This window comes from Microtus oregoni, unplaced genomic scaffold (genome assembly GCF_018167655.1).
Source record: "Microtus oregoni isolate MIOR12 unplaced genomic scaffold, Mior012 000086F_ref0000336, whole genome shotgun sequence".
NCBI lineage: Eukaryota > Metazoa > Chordata > Mammalia > Rodentia > Cricetidae > Microtus > Microtus oregoni.
Window position 1 is genome coordinate 4,277,043 of NW_024544552.1, and position 21,260 is coordinate 4,298,302.

The following is a 21,260-nucleotide window of genomic DNA, read 5'->3' on the forward strand; positions in this document are numbered from 1 at the left end:
TACAAACACCATCACCATGAAGCTGAGCTGTGTCCTGGGGGCATGGGCTCTTTATGTTTGTCCTGCAGTGCTCCTGGCAACCCAGCTGTTCCCAGGTAAGGAATGTTTGAATGTTGGTGTGGAAATGAGACAGGCCTAATGTTGAGGGGAAAAAAAAAACCCCTCAAAGGTTAGAAAATGGACTGACTTTGGCTTCTCAAAGAATCCCTGTTTAGGTGGGACAAGGACAGATAGAAGACAAGTCTGGTGTGCGGGACAGAATGGCTCTCTTTTTAAATAGAAAAATTCAGATATTTTCCATCCTGAAAGTCCCTTCTGACTATGAATCCTTTGCCAGCCGCAAATCTTATCTCTTGTTTTTCTAGTACAATTTCCTTGGAAGCGTTGCGTGGGCTTACTGTCTCTCCCTCACGTCTCACTCACCCTTCAGTGCTTGCAGCGTGACTTCCACCGAGTCTGGGACCTCTGCATTGATGAGGCTGTTGCAAGCTTTTCAGATTTTACCCGGATGGATTTCTTTGACGGCTTCGTCTCTCTCCTGTCCATTTTTCTCTGTATACTGCTTGGATGTCTTGTGGTCCGTCAGTAGGTTTCCTTCCCTCCTGTGAACTCCAGAGTTCTCCACACTTTGACCTCCCCTCCCCCTCCCCCTCTTCTTTCTTGCGCAGTTTCCCTATGTGTCTGCATGGCTTTGCTGCAGCACTTGTCTATTTAAGCTCCAGGGCACGCTCCCAGCTCTAAGCATGCTTCTGATTCTTGCGTTTGAGTATTAAGCCTTACACAAGACATTTGGACCTGTGCTTTTGATTTTTGCGTTTGAGTATTAAGCCTTACACAAGACATTTGGACCTGTGTGTGTCACAGGTACCAACACAGCGTGACCAGAGATGAATTCATCTGTCCTCCAGACCCTCACTTTTTTTTTAATTCATCTTTTTCTTTATCTGATCTCAGTCCCTTGCACTGGGACTGCCCTGGGATCTCGGCTAGAAACCCAAGAGGCATTCTGAACTCTTTCTTTAACGTCCTCTGAAGGCTCGACTTTGGCAAATTTCACCTCCTAAATTGCTTTCACAACCAGTTCCTTCCCTGAACCACTACAAATACTTTTCTTGGGACAAGCCTCGATCATCTGTGACTGACGTTGTGCAATGACTTCCTTACTAATCGTGTCTCAGCCTTGTCTCTTTGGAACGAATTTTCATTCTGCGCCCAGAGTGACTTCTAAAATTCAAGCATTTGTCATGGCACATGAAGTCCCAAACCTGGCATCTACTAAACCTCTTCAGGCCCTTCTTCCACCACTCCCAGAGCCTTCCCACTGCTACTCTGACAAAGGCTCAACCAGCCCATATTTCTACTCTCAGCCCAGGTTCTTATCTGCTCCCAAGGCTTTGCATGTATTTTTAGCTCCATGTGCAATGAACTCTGCCATGGCTCCCCAGTTCTCTTCCCCTTTTAAACTTCTAGGTATCCTTAATTACACCACCTTGGTAGCATTTTTCCCAAGAAACCCTGTGGGACCCCCTTTCTGCCCCAGTGTCTGCCTGAGATACTTTGTTCTTATTGCTTGATTCCACACTGCAATGATCCTTTCACGTGTTTGGTCTTCCACCAAACCGAGAGCTATATGTGGGAGGCTGGGGGATTTTGGTTTTGTAGCAAGAACTATATATATGGTCTTGGAATCACATACTCTAATTTCAAGCCCCCTTTCTAGTTACTAGTTCTGTATCACTTTGAAAAAGTTACTTGAGGTAGAAGAAAGTAGTGTGTACCTGTAATCTCAGGACTAGGGAGCCTGAGGCAGGAGGATTGCCCCCAGTTCAGGTCAGCCCGGGTTATGTTGAATATGCCAGACCTTCCAGGGATGGTCAGGATGCAAAATCCTGTTCAAACAAAAATCACTTTTAATATATCTGAGTTCCCTTTCCTCTGTTGTAAAAATGAGAATGATAGGCCGGGTGGTGGTGGCGCACGCCTTTAATCCCAGCACTCGGGAGGCAGAGGCAGGCGGATCTTTGTGAGTTTGAGACCAGCCTGGTCTACAAGAGCTAGTTCCAGGACATGCTCCAAAGCTACAGAGAAACTGTGTCTCGAAAAAAAATAAAATTAAAAAAGAGAGAATGATAATACCTTTGACAGGACCACATAAGGTTTATTGAGTGGCAATGCCAGTTATGCCAACAAGGCTTTAACATTTTTTAAATCAAGTGTGACTGTTTCATCTGTGTGTGTCTATGTACCACGTGTACGCCTGATGCCTGCAGAGGTCAGAAACGGAAGTCGGATCCCCTGCAACTGTAGTTGTAGATGGTTGTGTGCCACCATGTGGATGCCAGGAATCGAGCTTGGGTCCTCTGCAAGAGCAGCAAGTATTTGTAACAGCTGACCCAACTCTCCAGCCCTGGAGTTTTCTTTTGTTTTAGAAAAACAAAACAAGAGAAGGCTGAGTGTAGTCTTATGACAGTGAAGGAACTGAAAAAAGGTAGCACAATAGAGAAGAGGGTGAGAGGCGCAAAGGAAACACTGGGTGCTGAAACGCTGAGAACTAGGAAGTAGACTTGATGGGGAAGTCCATTGGGAGCGGAGGAGAACAAAGGTGCCTGGGGCAGGAGAGAGTGGAGTGGACAAAGAGGCGCACACGAGTTTGGGGCTGGGAGAGGAAGAGAAGGGCTAAGGGGACAAGGGGCAGTCAGAGCTGGGAGAAATGACACTTATCTATTCCAGGTCAGTCATTGCCCTAAGAGGGAGATTGATGTGGGGAGGACTCTCTAAGATTCACCCTGGAGACAAAGAATTGTTCCAAGGTTACCAGTACAGCCTAACTATAAATACTTAGCTGGAGAGAGGAGGATGGAGAAAGCTTTGCCATTGCTGGGGGAAGTTCAAGGGTAGAGGACATTTAGGTAAGAGATAATTGAAAAAAAAACGAAGGTTTGGCCAGGTGATGGTGGCTCACTCCAGAGGCAGAGGTAGGCAGTTCTCTGAGTTTAAGGCCAGCCTGGTCTACATAGCAGGTTCCAGGCTATACAGAGAAACACTGTCTTGAAAAACCAAGAGAAAGAAAAAGAAAAAAAAAAAGAAAAATGAAGAGTTGAAAGGGGAAGCAAGGAGGGAAGAGGGGCATATGTAGAAAACATGTGTAGACAACATATTCCAAGGCTAAAGAGTCAAGTAAGTTTTGGGGAAAGGAGAATGGGGGCCGGATGTCCCCAAGGAAGGTCAAAGGACTGAAATAAGCTATGTTTGGGCACTGATGTAAAACAAACAGTCCTTTTGAACTTAAATCTGACATTCTTGCTCCGTTCTTGACTCTTGGGGTGGTGCTGTTGCTGGGAATCAAACCCAGGGCCTCAGGCAGGCTAGGCAGATATTCTCCCACCAGGCTTGCCTACCTGTCTTCCTTCCTCCCTCTTCCCCTCCCTCTTCCCCTCCCTCTTCCCCTTCCTCTTTCCCTCCCTCTTCCCCTCCCTTCCTTCATTCCTTTTTAAATGTACATGCGTGTATGTGTGGGATGCATGTTTGTATGTGTGTGGGTGTACATTCATATATATACATGTGTTAGTGTAGCTCAGGAAACAACTTCAAACGTCATTCCAGAGGTGTTTTCTTCCATTTTATTGTTGTAGTTGAAGGGGCGGGGCTGCGTCCCCGGCACCCGGCCGCCCCCATGGCTAGCTTTACCCAAAATAATTACACGGAAACTGTATTCTTTTAAACACTGCTTGGCCTTTTAGCTCTAGCCCTTACTGGCTAATTCTGATATCCCGATCAACCCATCTCCAATAATCTGTGGGCACCGGTCTTACCAGGAAGATTCTAGCCTAGTCCATCCTGGGTCGGAGCTTCATCGCGTGCGTCTGCCCGGGAGCAGGGCATGGCGTCTTTCTGACTCAGCTTCTTTCTCCCAGCCTTCCGTTCTGTTTACTCCACCCACCTAAGGGTGGGCCTATCAAATGGGCCTAGCAGTTTCTTTATTGCTTAACCAATGAAATCAACAGATTGATATATGACACTCCCCCATCATTTTATTTATTTGTTTGTTTGTTTGTTTGTTTATTTATTTTTAGACAAGGTCTTTCATTGGCCTAGTCATCACCTAGTGGCCCAGGCTAGCTGGCAGGCTGGCCAGCAACCACTGGGCATCTCCTGTCTTTAACTCCCGGCACTGGGGGTTACAAGGCTATGTTTGATCCTCCTAGATACAAGTTAAGCAATTTTTCCAACTGAGCTATCTCCCCAGTGGACCCCCACCCCAAGTCTTTCTTTACACTCTTTTAAATTTGATTTTGTAGGCCTGGTTCTCTAAAGTTTATGGGATGGAAAGCCAGGCATTGTAGTTTACACCTATAATCTAGTACTTAAGAGGCTGAGGCAGGAGTACAGTTGCAGGTTCAAGGTCAGCCTGTGCCGCACACTGCATAAAACATCAGCAACAGCAAAAATGGTCCGAGGATGGCGGGGTCACTACCTGAGAGGCTCTTGGGGATTAAATAGAGCATGCAGGTGACAGCAGTGTGTGACACACGGTTAGCACCCGGCGGATGCTATACGCTGATGTGCATCTTCCGTTCTACTACCTGCTGTGGGGTCATGGCTGTCATTGTCCATTGGTTTCCTCACCCAACAGCTGGATGTTGTGCTGGTGAGTTCACTCTTCTTTCATTCCCACGGCCCCCAACTTGCTTAAACCACAGTCCTTTTACTGGGAGGCCTGAACACCAGTGAGCCAAGATCACGGCCACCTGGCCGAAGGAGTCTCTTAGAAGGGTTTTGATACCTTCCTCTTCTCCTGACCAGACGGTTCATTCCCTGGGTCAGAAGAGGAGTCCTTGAGGAGGGCCATTCCTAGCCTCTCTCTAAGTTGCAGCATCATTTTCTGGCTCTCCCTGGGCCATCCCTCCTCCAGCTGCCAGTTCAGAGACTCTGAAGTGTGAAGGACCTGTCAGCCCTGACCATAGCAGCTGCCACACTGATGAGGAAGAAGAGGATGTGACCCATTCCGGTGATGCTGACTTCCAGGTCAAGGGCTACAAGTTCAGCAAACCCTTCCATCTCATCGTTTCCTATGGTAATGTCTGAGCAGTGTCTCAAACTACTCCTGATAGCTGGCCCAGTCAGGAAATGACCCTTCGGGAGCCTGGCATAGGTGGAAGTACTTATTTTCCCATCCTCCGCTTCCAGGAGACAGAACGTCCTCAGTCCTAGCCCCTAGAGTTGTTCTTCCCTCGACATTGGGTCAATCGTGAAGGCACAGGACAGGGTGAGGAGGTGTGGTGAGCCATCCATAACTCTAAATCCAATCTCTAAGCAAAAGCTGTGCCCCAGTTACCAGCATACTTTGAGACTAGAGGGGGAGGGCAGAGAAATAAGGCTTTGCCACTGTTAGGTAAGTTCAAGGGGACAGAGAGCATTAAGGTGGGCCAGTCAGAGTTGGGAGTGCCCTGGAAAGTTTAGGGGATCTGTTAGGGAAATTACTTTGGACCTCCCGAGGGATATGGATGACACTCCGCTCTTCATCTGGGCTACAGACTGGCTGATCCTCCAAAGTCCAGCTACAGCCATATTTGAAGGAGACCCACTGGTTCTGCACTGTCGTGCCTGGCAAGACTGGCCACTGACTCAAGTCATCTTCTACCGAGAGGGCTCAGCCCTGGGTCCTCCTGGACCTAAAAAAGAATTCTCTATCGATGTGGTGCAAATGTCAGACAGCGGACTCTACCACTGCAGTGGCATCTTCAGAAGTCCTGGTCCTGGGGGCCGAGAGACCGCCTCCCCTGTGGCTATCACAGTCCAAGGTGAGAGTTGGAAGGAGTGTTGCTGTGGTAGGTAAGGAGTAGGGAGACCAGAACCGTCCAAATCTATGCTTCCTGGTACTCACAGAGCCAGAACCTAGGCTGTTGTAGATTTGCTCATTTATGAATCTTTTCTAGTCCTGCCTAGAAGGAAGGGAATTAGGAAAAGAAGGGAGGAGGGAGAGAAGGAGGAGAGAGGAATGAAATAAAAAGGGAACAAAAGAAGAGGAGGAGGAGGGGGTAGAAGCTGAAAGGTTCAAATGGGACCTTTAGAAAAGAACCCTTACCTAAAGGAACCAGAGGAAAGAATAATAGGTGGGGGAGTTATGGGTCTGCTGAGCACAGGATAGCTAAACTTTTCTTCACTGCTTGTCTTTTCCCTAGAATTGTTCCCAGCCCCAGTTCTCAAAGCCTCGCCTTCTAATGAGCTGCACAAAGGAGGCTCACTGACCCTGAGCTGTCAGACAAAGCAGTCCCTGCAGAGGTCACCTTCCCGCCTGCTCTTCTCCTTCTACAAGGATGGACGGTCACTGAGTATCGAGAACATCTCTTCAGAACTCCAGATCTCCAAAGTTTCAGAAGAGCACTCCGGCTCCTACTGGTGTGAGGCAGCTACTGAAGACAGGCAAGTTTGGAAGCAGAGCTCTCAGCTGGAGATCCGGGTGCAGGGTGAGTTGATGTGTATGTATGCCTGTGGGGGGTATATGAAACAAGACCCCAGAGGAGGAAGATGAAGAGGGCATGCAGGAGAGATGGGGCAATAATCCAAAGTCCTTGGTAATGGAAAGGAGCACAGAAAGAGAATGTCTCCCTCAGACCATGGAATATACACATTCAAGACCTGGGCTGGCCCTTGTATCTCCCTATAGAGATCAGGATTCTATGTAATATGAACATCTATGGGACCAGACAATATTTAGAAAGGGTCAGCCAGGACGGCACAGTGAGACCTCATCTCAAACAAACAACCTCTAGGAAGAGTGTCTATCAGGTTCTGGAAGTTACTATTAGGAAGACTGTATTTGAGCTGGGCAGTGGTGGTGCATGCCTTGAATCCCAGCACCTGAGAGGCAGAGGCAGGTGAATCTCTGTGAGTTTGAGGCCAGCCTGGTCTATAAGAACTAGTTCCAGGACAGGCTCCAAAGCTACAGAGAAACCCTGTTTTTTAAAAAAAGAAGAAGAAGACTGTATTTGACCTGACACACCTAAAAGGAGCTGCCTAGGTTGATGAGAAAGCTTGACAATGTGCCAAGTGAAACATGGCAGGGACTCGTGATAATCATACTGAAAAGTGGGTGTCTCGGGAACCCACTCAGAGAGGCCGAAACAAAGATGGAGAACTAGAACAATGGCACACACAAGACAAGGCTGAGCCCAGAGCTGACTTGCATAAGTTAAATTCTGGCTTGAGAGAGAATCGACGGGCTGTCTAATAATGGGCTCCCTCACTAACGCTTCTCAAGCAGAGACTAAAATTTGCCTTAGGAGGGACCTAAGAGTCCTCAAGCCCTGGCTACCAGTGGGTACCACAGCCACTTTCAGAAAAGAGGGAAGATTGAGTCTGTGACCAAGCACAGTGGGTTCGCATCTTGTTGAGTTCAATACCAAAACAGGCATAGATGAAGCGTACGAGAGTGGGGAAGGATTTGTTACCAGTGTCGGGCGAGGAGAGGACAGGCGTTGTTCCCAAAGCAAGGCCCTCCTCAAACAAAGAAATCATGGGGTGTTTCATTAGACATTTTTACTCATGTAAGGGTTGGCCCATTCTTAACGATATTAAGCAGTGTATTCTGAGCATGGTCAGTTTAACTCATGCGTTAAGACAAGAGAGTAGGCACATTTGGGGGCATGCTTCACTAAAATGAAGCGCATGCTTGAAAGATTAAGGTGATAGATGGGGATACCCCTGGGCATACTGAGTTTCATTCTAGAGTTTTAGGGGAGGTGAAAGAAAGAACACTTGGAAGACACATTCATATAGGAGTTTGACCCTGAAGGTGTCTGACTCACTAAGTAGTTAACAGTGTGAGGACAGGGCCAGAGTTAGACATCATCCCTATATAGGTATTATTTATTTATTCATTTATTTATTTATTGTTTTAAGATAAGGTCTTGCTTTGTATTCCTGGCTGACCTACAGCTCACTGTGTAGATCAGGCTGGTTTTTCATTTGCAATGCTCCTTTGGCCTCAGCCTCATGAGCACTGAGATTACAGGTCCGCACCACCATGCCCAGCCAGGCTTTACTTGTATATGCTTCCGGCCCATAATAATTCAGGTCCCTTAAATCCTGCTGCTTCCTCCCACCTTGAATCCAGCTCTTCAAAAACCAACTGCTTCAGAGACTCCTCCTACGGAGCCCCCTGGTCCTCCGCCTCCACCACCCACTCCTTCTGCAGAACACCTGGGATTCTCTTCCTTCGACCCCCACTTCCATCACCAGATGCGTCTTCTTCTCAAACAAATGCAGGATGTAAAAGTTCTCCTTGGTCATCTGGTCATGGAGTTGAGGGACTTGACTGTCTACCTGAAGCCTGGTGTCACGAAGGCTGCTGACAAATGAACGCAAACTAATTCATCTGATATGCTCAACCGATGAAGCAATTCCAGCTGTTTCTGAACTGCATGTATGCAGAAATGGTTCTGCAAGCTGCCTTGGTACTTTGTTAGGATAATGGAGCTGTTTGAGAGAAAATAAACATGTACAAGGTGGTACCCAGAATGTGCCTATAGCTGTATATTTTCTTTTGCCATGACAAGGTTATTCTGTACCTTAGACCAAGAATTTCTTTCTGTTTCCTAGAACAGAATTTAAAGAGAAGCAGTGGCGGTGGATTTAATACTGCAATATCAAATGGGGGAGGGCAATTTTTCCTCCCTATATTCCCACAGAAAACATTAAGCAATATCCCCTAGATGTTTGGGCTTTACACATGGTGGAAAGGATAGATATGCTACTAGAATTTAATAAGTTAAGATATTTACAAGTCAAGGAGGCTTCTGGCCATCCTATAAGGCACAGAACAGCTAATAAAAGACTTCCTGTCCCTAAATTTTATTAGTGATAACACTATAAATACGGGGCTAATAAAAACTAGGTGTTAATCACTTTTTCTCTTCTAATTACTCTCCTTCAATGACTATTACTAGCATTTAATTAGCCCTATGATCTGAATTTTTATGTGCCTCCTTTTAAAAATCTATGCTAAAATCTTAATTTTTTAATGTGTCTCTGTGTGTGTATATACAACATGTGTATAAGTCCCGTGGAGGCCAGAAGAGGGCATCAGATCCCCTGGAGCTGTGGTTCTCAGCAGTTATGAGCTGCTCAATCTGAGCGCTGGAAACTGAACCCCGTCCTCTGAAAGCATAGCAAGCACTCTCAGCTCTGAGCTATCTCCTAGCGCTGCCCCCTCCATATTGAAATAGTAATCCCTAAGGCAACAGCGTGAGCAAGTGGAGCCTTGGGGAGGTGATTAGGTGGTAAGGACGGTCCTCATGATTAGGGTCAGCATCTCTACAGAAGAAAGCCTCAAAGCTACTGAAGAAGCTGCTTTTGTACACTTTAACGGAAATGAATGGCAGAAACAAGTTAAGGAGGGAAGGTTTAGCTTGGTTCACAGCTTCAGAGGGTTGCTATCAATCACAACAGGGGAGCACAGTAGCCTGATTCAGTCCCTGGTGGGAAAGGGTATATGTTCACATCTTGGCAGGCAAGAAAAAAAAATGGTCAGAACCAGGGGCAAGTATAGCCTTTAAAAGCCTGCCCCATGTTATTTAATATTGCCAGGAAGGCTCCTCTGCTTAAGAGGTTCCACAGCCTGCAAAACTGCGCCAAATGCAAGCACTGAACATTCCAAACATAAGCCTGTGACGTCAAGTCATTTCATCCCTGGCATTTCATCCCTGGCCCCAAAGGTTTATGGCCACCTCATAATACAAAGTGTATTCAGTCTAATGTCAAAAGTCTCTATAGTTCTAATAGTCCTGATGTTATTCAAAAGTCTCAAGTCTCCTTTGAGACTCAAAGCAAAAACTTAGCTGTGAACCCCTGAAAAACATGTCCCCAATAGATGGTGACACATGAAAAACATTCCCATTCCAAAATGAGGAAGCAAGGAAGGACTGGACCAAAGAATGACTAAAACCCAGCGGGGAAAACGCTAGGTCTTATAGCTCCAGGTCTCAGTTACTTTTCTGTGATAAAACACCATGACCAAGGCAACCTCTGGAATAAAGGGTTTATTTATTTATACGGTTCTAGAGGAATACGAATCCACCACCATCATTGCAGGAAACCATGGCAGTAAGCACAGCCATAGTGGCAGGAATAGCTGAGAGCACAAGCAGGAAACAGAGAGAGGGAACTCAATATGTCATGACCCTTTTGAATATCAAAGCCTGCCCTGGTGACATACTTCCTCCAGCAAGGCCACACCTCCCAAGTCTTCTTAAACAGCCACCCATTAGGGACCAAGTATTCAAATGCCCAGACTGTAGAGAACATCTCATTTAAACCACCACACTCCATGCCCAGCGTCCAGAGGCATAATGTGACCCTCAGTGGGCTTGGGCAACCCTACCCCTGTATCCCTGATACCTACAGCACACATGGGCTCTCTCTTTGGGCAGTTCCACTCAGTGCCTGTAGCTTTTCCTGGCAGATGTTCCACATCTGGTATCTCCAACATCCTGAGGTCTCCAGTACAATTCGGCTTCACCTACACGGCATCCCCCATTGCTTGCTTAGGGGCTGTCTACAGGAAATCTGACCATGCATGGTACACATTGCCTTGTTTCACAGACTTCTATCTGGAAACTCAACGCAATCCTTCATGACCCCTGTAACTGCATGCCTGCAAAGCCAGTACGGTGTATACAGCACGAAGTTCTGCTGGGAGGTAGTCAGGCTGTCTTTTTATCATGATCACAGTGGGTGATTCAGTCTATAATAACACTTTCCTACACAGTCCTTTGCCAGCAGGGTCCCCAGGAACTTCTTTCTATTCAGGTCCTTTTTCTTCGGGCACTTGGAGCTCTCTCTCCCTCCAGCATCTTTTCTACTATCTCACCGCAATGTGTTCGCCTTCTCGTTAGTGATGCTAATCTCTGCAAAGATGACAGCTATTTTTCTGACACTCACTTTCCTGCGACTTTCTTCATAGTCACACTCCTTTGTTCTATGCATGGTCTACTATTGTTCATTCTCAAATGATGAGTGCTAGCCTGCAAATGATGCAGTAACCTTGGTTACTGCGACCTTTGGTTGATGAATTAAAAACATCACGTTACTAAGGCCTTAGCGGATGCATATTCTACCACGATATCCTGCATTATGTAGAGTTGTTTTCCCACTGTGCTCCTGTTGTGCTATTTATTTTTTACAATGTAGCCTGTAATAATTTACAACAAACACATACGCGATCACTTTTGATATACTACAAAGAAACAAAGAAATAGGATCACACGGGTGGCAAAATGAATTTTATGGTGCTGCCTAGCATCTTCAAGGGTGTGATGATTCATCTTGATTGTCAACTCGATTAGATCTTGAATCAGTTAAGAGCCCTGCTACTGGGTGAGTCTATGGGGAGAGTTCCAGGAAGGATCTGAGTGTAGAAGGCATAAGAACTATGTGTCGGTTTATTTTTAAGGTTTCTAAGTTCTAGTTCTTCCCTTCAGCCCTCACAGTATGCACCAAAGGAGTTCACTGTAGCATTTATAATAGTGGAGAATTGGGAGGCAGCCAGGGCATTAGGGAGTGGACAGGACCACTTGGTGGAAGCATGAGGGGGTGGACAGGACCACTTGGTGGAAGCATGAGGGGGTGGACAGGACCACTTGGTGGAAGCGTGAAGCAATAAATGTAGTGTACACGGAGCAGCAAGGATGAATTTTACATGGAATTAATTTTAAATAAAGAAAAACATTCAGAATACACCATTTATGTAAATTACTAATGCTAAATATTTCCTAAGATTCAATATATAAACATATAGGGGATGGAGAGATGGCTCGATGGTTAAGATAACAGTAAGAAAAGAAGGACCCAAGAGAGGAAACTTACAAAGGCTGAAGACCACAGCCTTCCCTGCTCAGCACCGTGGACCCCTAACCATAGATGGACTTGAGAACAGATTTTGGAGTGTGCTTCTCCCCAAGCATTCCTGTTTTCTGTCACCTCAGTTTCCTCATTTGTAAAACAGAACTAGTAATAATCCCTCCTTTGAGGACCCCCGTAAGGAGTGAACGAAGTCATTTTGCATACGTGTGAAGTATGAACATGGTACCGGTCACATACTGGTGCACTCCCTACATGTGAGCTCTTCTCCTTACCCCACATCGCCTCTGAGAGCAGTCTACTTACCACAGTACTTACCAAATCGTGGCATATCTTGCCAGGAAGTTTTGCTGGGACAGACTTCAAAGAAGTCAAAGAATTACTCAAGCCCAGTGTGGTGATGCACGCTTGTTGTCCCACTGCGTAGAGGGCTGAGGAAAAGAGGAACATTGGAGCTCACTTTAGAGCTTGAGACGAGGCCAGGCAGTATGACAAGGCCCTTAAAGGGGAAAAACAAAACACTAAGAACAAAAATTTCCAAATTTGTTTGCGTACTAAAGGACTTGGCAAAGTGCAAAGGAAGAAGGCTGACTTGGGAGAAATTGGGAGGGAAACAGAGAATAAACAAGTACCGGTTGGGGTTGTTTTCAGGTCAAACTCTGGGCGTTATCTGTGTGGTTAAAGGGCTCTGTGATTGATTCCTGTGAGTTCACAGGACTACATAGTGAATGAATTTATGGTGTGATCAGACTTCTTCTGAAATACGGTCAAGGGGCTGAGATCTTTGTTCTGGCTTACAAGAAGCCAAAACAGAGTCCACTTGTATGTGCGGCAAGGACAGCTGTCAGGTGTATGGCACTCTTGTCGTAGAGGTGGTGGCCTTACAGAAGTCAGACCATGGAGACCAGCTGTGGCTGACATGATGAGTCCTGTACCAGGCTTTTTCCTTGGGTCACCAACCAGCTCCCAAATCATGACACAGAGACTTCTTATTAATTATGAATGCTCGGCCTTATTTAGGCTTGTTTATGGCTAGCTCTTTTAATTAACTTAAATAAACCTATTTCTCTTTATCTACTTTTTCCCTCAGAGCTTTTCTTGCTTTCTTACTGTCTCTCTGTCTGACTGGCTAGCAGTTGCCTGGCTTCTTGCCATGGGTGTAACCCTTCTTTTCTCCTCGCTCTTCTTCTCTTATTGTCTTCTCTCTCAAGCCTAGATTTCTCCTCCTATTTATTCTCTTTGCCTGTAAGCCCCACTTATCCTTTCTCTGCCTATCTATTGCCTGTTCAGCTCTTTTTTAGACCAATCAGGTGCCTTGGGCAGGCAAGGTGAAACAACAACACATTTTTACATCATTAAATAAATTCAGCATAAACAAAAGTAACACATCTTTGCCTATTTAACATACCACAACAGAGTTCCACACTGATCCCAAAGGAGGAGGCAGATGAGGAAGCAGGCAGGGTTCAGGAAGCATAAGAGCATTGCCTAAAGAAAGCATTCATCTCTGCTCTCTGTATCCAGCTCTGTCTCCAACTCTTGCTCACCTTATCAGATAGTTTCCTACTTTTCAGACCTACTTATCTGCCACGCCCCCACCCCCGCCTCTCCATCAAATCCTGCTCTCAAAGCAAGATCCAAAAGCGTCAGCATACTTTAAACAACTGGCCGTATTGTCCTCAGAGACATTTGCATTTTCACAGGAGAGAGCATGCTGCACCTAAAATATCAGGGAATTCTCAGAGGAACACTTGGTGCATTAGCAAAATTGGGGGATGCGATCTTGGTGATCTGATCACCAATCTCCTTCCTGCTTGAGTTCCAAGCAAAGCAGATGTCCTGGTTCTAAAAAGCAGCAAGTGTGGGCAGGATAGAGCTCAGGGAGACATGCTATCGGGCTGGAAACTTCATTAAATATTTACATGAAAATTCAGGCTCCCCATTGCTTAGGTGTCCTCACGTGGCTCAGAGTGCAGGAGAACCAGAGCACAGAGGTCTGATCTGAGTGGCCTTTGAGGGGCTGAGGTAGTGACTCTTCTTCTAGGTCACAAGCCCTGAGGACTAAGACGTGGCTGGGGAGGGGTTTTAGGGCCTGGGGGAAGGAGAGAAGACAGGCACAAGGGAATGGAAATGCTATAAGGTGAGATCATTGTGAACTGGAAGAAAAGGCTTTTCTAATTTCTGAGGGTTTCGGATTCCAGGAAAGAAAGAGGAGAAAATACTTTACACTTCTAGTTTTGACTGGGGAACAACAGATCAGCAGGGGCATGGCAGGAGGGTTGAATCATTCCTTTCTGTTTACTCATTTTGCGGGAGGATGTGAGCTCTGCTTCAGGGAACTCAGCATTGACCTCCCAGGAATCAGGCAGAAACAAGATGGGCTTTGTGGACATCAACAGGACTGCTTGGCGGGGAAAGGATGAGCGTGAGAACAAAATATCGAAGGCACCTGTTGGGGCCTGGGGTTCTATGGGGTTCTCGTGTGCTCGAGAAGGCGCAGCTTGCTCTATAGGCCCTCCCTGTAGAAGTCCAGGCTGCACAGAGCTGGGACAGTGCCTGATGCTAGGGATAAGTGAGTGGCACATTCAGGTGATGTCCTGCTTTCTCTACTCCACCATCTTCAAGAAGTAGGAATGGACAGACGAAGCAACAGCGTCTCCTAGATCTAAGTATCAGCTCCTAGCTGCCATTCCCCCCTCTGTCCCTCTTCCGTGCCAGCGTATCCTCAGTCTTCTACAGCTGCTGCAGGCAGACTCATCATGTGGACCCTTGCAGCCCTCCTGCTTCTAGGTGAGTTGGTGATGCTGCGGTGGCATCAGTAGGATTTGGGGAGGGGGGCAGGGCAGGGCAAGGTGTGTGGAATAAGAGAGCTGGCTCTGCAGATCTCAGGTTTCGGATGGCTCAGCATCTGCTTCGGAAGGATGAAACTGAGGTAGCTCTCTCAGAGCTGGGTGATTGGGTCAAAGGAAAACGGGCTTTGAGACAATTCAGTCTTTCCTGGGATCAAGAGTCTTTCCTATCATAGAGAACATTCTTCACCTTCTTCCTTCTTTCTTGCTTTTGCAGCTCCCAGCAGTGGGCAAGCTGGTGAGTCGTCATCTCTCATCCAAGTTTTGATAAGTTCCAGTAGGGCAAACGCCCCAGTTCCCGGCTGTCCTGAGATGGTGCTTTCTCCCTAGTCTTGCTCAATCTTGGTGACTAAGTCTTCTTGTGCATAGACAGAAACGGCTCTGATTAATAGAATCCTTGTTTGGAGTCCCATGACTGTGGTCTCCCTTCTCACCAGGGTGGGTTCAGATGTGGACTGGGTCCCAGAAACGGGTGTTTTCTAAGAATTCCCAACCTCAGGCTTCAGTTTTGGGTAGGCACCTCACTCTCCTTTTCTTCCTCATCCCGCCCCATGCCTTACACCCCCAGCTACTCTGGAGAAGCCCATATTGTCTCTACAGCCACCTTGGACTACAATCTTCAAGGGTGAGAGAGTAACGCTGCGCTGTGACGGGTACCACCCTCTTTTGCTCGAGCTCCGACCCATTAGCACTCTCTGGTATTTGGGCCATGTCCTCCTGCCTTCCCACCATAAGAGCATTGAGGTGCAGACGCCAGGGGTGTATCGATGTCAAACACGGGGAGCTCCCGTCAGTGACCCCATCCACCTCTCTGTGTCTAACGGTGAGTGATCTAAACACGGAAGGAGGAGAACACTGTGTCTTGTTCCTAGTGATACTGGCCCTCCTGGCTGGGCAGATGCCAGGCTATGCTCAAAGGGCAAGAAAAAGGTCACACAGTGCCACTTTGAGTCTTTGGAGTAGGCAGAGAATTGCAGTAAAGCTTTCCTGACCCCAAAGGACCCCCTTGTCTTCCTGATGGAGCAGGAAGCAAATAAACCAGTATAGGAAAAGTAATAAAAATATACTCATTAAGATACACGATTAGTTGCTTTGTATGGAAGACAGATGATCTTACCTTTGCAGGCAGTAATTTTTATTAAGCATCTAAAGAACACTGATTAATGTTCAAATTATCATTTAACACTTCTAGAGGTTTTCTGTCTGAGCCCATGTGGAAGCCGGGATGCCCACAGAGAGTGGCCACATACAGATTGAGAATGGCATAGAATCTGTGACTGTGCCTTGCAAAGATTTTGGGGACAGGATTTCCATCTGAAGCCCAGGCATGCCTTGGCTTTTAATCCTGCTTCAGCTTTCCAAGTACTCGAATTACAGGTCTACCTGGCCTGCAGGATTCTTTTTCAGTGTATAATACCTAAAGCAGGTCCTGGAGGTATGGCTCTGTGGTTAAGTATACATAATGCTCTTGCAGAGAACTGGAGTTGAGTTCCTGGCACCTGCATTAGGCCATAACCACCTATAACTTCAGATCCAGTGGATATGACTCCCTCTTCTGGTCTCCTCTGGCATCTGCACTCAAGAGCACATACCCACACAGACAGAGGCATGACACGCAATTCCAAACAAATGAATGAAAGAATAAATAAATAATTTTAAAATGTATAAAACCTAAAATGGCATCTAGGATAGTAAGTGCTGACTTCAGTGATGGTGGTGGAGGTGGTGGAGGCGGTGGAGGCGGTGGAGGTGACGGTGACGACTGGGTACATACAGGGTGCTGTAGGAGATACCTAAGGCTGTTCTTAGAGACCTTTTCTTTGGAAGATAAGGCCTAAACACAGGCATGCAGGGCAAGTAGGCCTCAATTTACGCTGAGAAGCAGGGTCTTTTGAATTGATGAAACCGCTTACAAGGGCCCTGGGCTCTGTACAGAGCTAATTTTCTGAGCAGTTCAGTGTGGCTGGGAAGTGGTGAGGTGGATAAAAGAGAAACAGGAAAGGCTATCAGGATCTCGGTCAGGAAGGCCTTGATGCCATACTTGTAGGGACTAAGCTTGATTATAAAAGGAGGCTCTCTGAGACTGGAACCAATCTGAAGTATCTTTGCTTGTCTGGTACCATTTTCCTTCCCCGGTTCAGCTTTCTGTACCGTGGGGATTCCAGGTGCTAGTCACCAGGCCAGGAAACAGGAAAGGGGTCTTGGTAGCTACCGGAGTGCAAACAGGGTGGGGGTGGGGGATGTGGGGGCAGCAGAGGTGGGAAGTGGTTAAGGGAAGCTGAGAATGGGAGACCTGCTGGGTTTTCTTGTTTGGGTTGGAGGCCAGCTGTGTCACTGCTCTGGCCAACCTGGAACTTTGTAAGACATCAAACTCACAGAGATCCTCCTGCCTCTGCCTGTCTGAGTGCTGGGACTAAAGGCGTGTTCCACCATACCCTGTAGGGCTGTTTTTTCTGATGAGTAAGCAGTGTCTGTGGGGTTTGTTGCAGACTGGCTAATTCTGCAAGTACCTTACGCTGCTGTGTTCGAGGGAGAGCCCCTGGTGATGCGCTGCCGTGGCTGGTACGACAAAGTCGTCTACAAACTTCACTACTACCACGATGGCCAGGCCGTGAGATACTTCCATTCTAGTACCAACTACACGGTGTTACAGGCACGAGCTAGTGACAGCGGTCACTACCAGTGCTCTGGCACTATGCGCATCCCAGTGGAGAGTGCGCCCATGTTCTCCTCCAAGGTGGCTGTCACTGTGCAAGGTAGGAGAGACAACCACTGGGAAATTCTGGGGCTGGAAGCGGCGGGGGGGGGGGGGGGGGGGCGGGAGGAGGCTGCCCTCTGCAGCCTGTTGTGTAGGCAGGTGTCCCTTCCCTATGACACACATCCATCCAGGTTTCTTTTTCTAGCTAGGGATCCCACTTAGAAGTGATGAGTTCTTACTTGTCTGAGGGCGTACTATATTACTACGAAGAGGGACCGCAGCTGTCCCTTTAAATACCGAGAATGCCAACTGATTACCAGCTAGGATGTAACTTGTAGCATCTGTCAGCATCCTGCCTACGTTCAAATTATCCCCATCACCCCCACCCACTCACCCCCGCCTACCCCCATGGCCTCAGTCTCTCTGTCCGTTCTCTTTCTCCCATCCTTTCTTGTTGTCTGGGTCGGCGAGGAGACCTCTTGGAGAAGGCAAAGAGTGGGATCCAGGGCGGTGGACAGGTTGGCCCTGGTTGGGTATCACTCCTTGCACGTACTCAATGATCATCCTGGCCTCCGGGCCTCCCTCCCCGCAGAACTGTTCCAGACACCCGTGCTCAGGACGCTGAGCCCGCAGGAGGCGCGCGGTCGCGTGGTGCTGCGCTGCGAGACGCGCCTGCACCCGCAGAAGCGGGACACGCCACTGCAGTTTGCTTTCTACAAGTACAGCCGGCCAGTCCGCCGCTTCGACTGGGGCGCCGAGTACATGGTTCCTGAGCCCGAGGTGGAGGAGCTCGAATCGTACTGGTGCGAGGCCGCCACCACTACTCGAAGTGTCCGGAAACGCAGCCCCTGGCTGCAGCTCCCCGGGAGGGGTGAGTGACAGCTAAGCACTGCGGGTGCCCTGCCTCCTGAACCTCAAAGTCCTCCCGCAGTATTCCCACCTGCCCATCTCAGTCCTCCACACACCTCCATCCCTACCCCTACCACACTAGGGGCAACGATTTCAGTCACGGGTGACCAGGCATGTTGCCTTGCAGGCGCTGCCCTGGATCTGGCGTCTACCACTGCTCCGATCCCGGCTGCAGCCTTAGCCCCCGGGGATAAGCCGCTTTCCTTCCGGAAAACCCCGGTGTCCAGATCTGTCCCCTCAGTCACTTCCGATCCGAACAGCACTTTTGCGGGGCTGCAGTTGGCTGCGGGCCAAGTCCCCACTGCCGGGCCACAGGTCTGCGCGCCTCTGTCCACGTCGGTGGAACAGTCCCGCGAAGCTCTGCAGCCCAAAGTGGACCTCCTGCTTCGCGAGATGCAGCTACTCAAAGGCCTTCTGAGCCGCGTGGTTTTGGGATTAAAGGATCCACAGGCCCTCCGCGATCTTACAGAAACCCCCAAGACACCCAATTTTCACGTTTCTGTGAGCCCCGGAACCCCAGAGACCACTGTCGTGGAGGGTAGGGTGGGCAGCTAGTGTCTGCTCCTGGATCTTTCCTTCTTCAGCTCATTGACAAACCTGAGACACATCTGTTCGTGTCTCCTCGTGATGCTGTGGTTTTTAAAGAAACGCCCCCTGAAGTGTGGTGCTGTGGGCTTCCACCTTGCTAGACAGCTCCTAAGCGATTGCAAGCCTGCAGAGTAGTTTGTAAACAAAAGCACGTTCTCTGGTGTGTCCTTTCTTCCATAATCCAGCAGAGAAGTAGACTGCTGCTGCTGCCTGTTTGTCAGTTTACACTCTCTCGGAAGTGAATTTAGACCGCACAGAAATTAAGTACTCATCCCAGCATATGTGGGTGTTTTGCTTGTAATTGAATTCATTGAAGTTAGTGAGTGCTTTAGAACTAAATTTTAGAGTCAAGTTGTAATCATTCATAATGAATTTATTCTCTAATATTAAAACGACTTTCAAAATTCTATTAACTACTGAGTTTAATATCTTCAAAATCCTGACTATGATTTCAATTTAGGGAGAGATTTTAGTGTGAGTTTCTCGTTTCTTGTTATAAAGGTCAGAGATTCTGTGCCAGACTCACCCAGAGACACCCCTTGTCCCCATGTAGCCAGACAGAGCCACTTGGGAGCATCTGAGTGGCAGGCCATACTACCTGCACCAGAGCTAACCTTACTCCATTTCAGGATCACACCCTCCTCAATTAAGCTTCACGGCAAAGGCTGAGAACCAATATAACTCTACCCTCCCATTCTTCATTCTGCTCCAAAGACATTCAGTAACATGCAAGTTCTCATTTCCTTCTGAGTTTATTTACCACAACTGACATGCTTTTGTGTTCTTGTGGATTGCTATTTAATGTGTGTGTGTGTGTGTGTACTTGTACAAGAGTACTCATGGTGGTTCCCTTGTGGAAGTCAAAGGACACTTGCCTAATTCTGAGAAGGGATGTTCAAAACCCTGGGTTGGATACCTGAGCTACAAATGTCCCAACTTTCTAATGCAGGCTTCTATGGGACAGCCTTTCCCATAGAAGGCTCTTTCTTACTTCTGATCTTGTTCCCCCAAGGTGTTTGCCATCCAGATCTAGACAAGAAGCAGCTACCATCAGTGCCAAGAGGCTTAGTAATCAAAGTTTATTAGGCCATTCAATAATAGAAGTAGTAGTAGTAGTAATAATAATAATTATTATTTTTCTGGGTGTGGAAGTGCATGCCTTAAATCCCAGAGAGGCAGAAGCAGGCAGAACTCTGTGAGTTCAAGACCAGCCTGGTCTACATAGTGAGTTCCAGGCAAGAGTTACATTGTAAGACCCTCTCTCAAAAAATACCCCCCCAAAAAAAAAAACAAAAAAGAAAAAAGAAAAAAAGAAAGAAAAAAAACCACTATAACAACAAAATTAAATGAGTTGATCAAATGCCAGCGTGCCAGCTGCTCCTTCAGTCATCTTTGCTGGCAGCCTCGATGTTCGTTTGTCCATCTTGCCATCTGCCTCCATTAGAGCTAGTGGTGGAGGGGACAATGAGGAGGATGGAGAACTTTTGGACAAAAATTAAAATCGCTCACAGCCTATCTTACCCTGTGAGGAAGAGGAAACTCTATGCCCTGTTCAGAACCTTTGAGTCTTTGCCCACACTCTCACACAGGAGGGAAGGCCTGAGACCACCCCCTCTGGTGTCCGCTAGGATCTCTCAGGAGAGCCTGCACCAAGGAAATGACCGCAGCAGCTGCATCCTGCCTTTGTTTCGGTTTTAGCACTCATTCTGGGAAAGAGAAGTCAGCTATCCCCGGCTGTCCAGAGGGCATCCTGGAGCCCATTCCCCAGATGGAGAGCTGGCAGGTTGCTGCGGTTACCTGTGGAGGGAGCGGCTTTCTCTCTGGTTGTCTGATCCCTTCTGCATCTTAAGCTCAGGCCTCAGACTCTGAACCTGCTGCTTCCCATGTCAGATAGCAGTAGGCGCGGAACCCAAACGTGCTCTATCTGATGACAAAAGGATTCTGTCAGCATCTCAGCCTTACTTTGTGCTTCTGCCCGTCCTCAGTGTTTCTCATCTTTACAGAAATCCATTAATCCTCACCATATGTGACGTGTGTGTCTTGTGTGTAAGAGCTTGAACGTGATCCTCTAGGTTGAGGTACAAGCTCTCAGCATCTGCCCTATTCTCGGCCACACAGACCCCTTTGTTGTTTTTCCAACACGCCGCCATCTTTTATGTGCTCAGCATTTGGGTAGACTTTTGCCTCATCCTATATGGGAGGCTATACAGCTTCTCAGTTTCTTCATTCTGAAAACAAGGGCAATAATAGTAATCTAAAGGAGCAGACAGATAAATGGCTTCTTTAATGATCAGAGGTGCTAAGCTAGTGATGCTTCAGTGCTCAGGAGCCCCTGAAATCACTTTCTGGAGCAATAA

The 21,260-nt window shown here is 47.5% G+C and overlaps 2 protein-coding genes across 2 annotated transcripts; both read left to right on the forward strand.

Moving 5' to 3' along the window:
• On the forward strand, nucleotides 1-8,403 carry LOC121442090 (Fc receptor-like A). The gene is made up of 5 exons (XM_041643565.1): nucleotides 1-95; nucleotides 4,913-5,074; nucleotides 5,535-5,801; nucleotides 6,183-6,467; nucleotides 8,117-8,403. The coding sequence occupies exons 1-5, from the start codon at nucleotides 17-19 to the stop codon at nucleotides 8,359-8,361; spliced, it is 1,038 nt and encodes a 345-aa protein (XP_041499499.1). The 5' UTR covers nucleotides 1-16; the 3' UTR covers nucleotides 8,362-8,403.
• Nucleotides 8,404-14,618: 6,215 nt separating this feature from the next.
• On the forward strand, nucleotides 14,619-18,870 carry LOC121442101 (Fc receptor-like B). Its single transcript, XM_041643575.1, has 6 exons — nucleotides 14,619-14,649; nucleotides 14,926-14,946; nucleotides 15,277-15,531; nucleotides 17,198-17,464; nucleotides 17,999-18,277; nucleotides 18,443-18,870. Exons 1-6 carry the CDS (start codon nucleotides 14,619-14,621, stop codon nucleotides 18,868-18,870), a joined length of 1,281 nt encoding a protein of 426 aa, XP_041499509.1.
• Nucleotides 18,871-21,260: the final 2,390 nt, after the last annotated feature.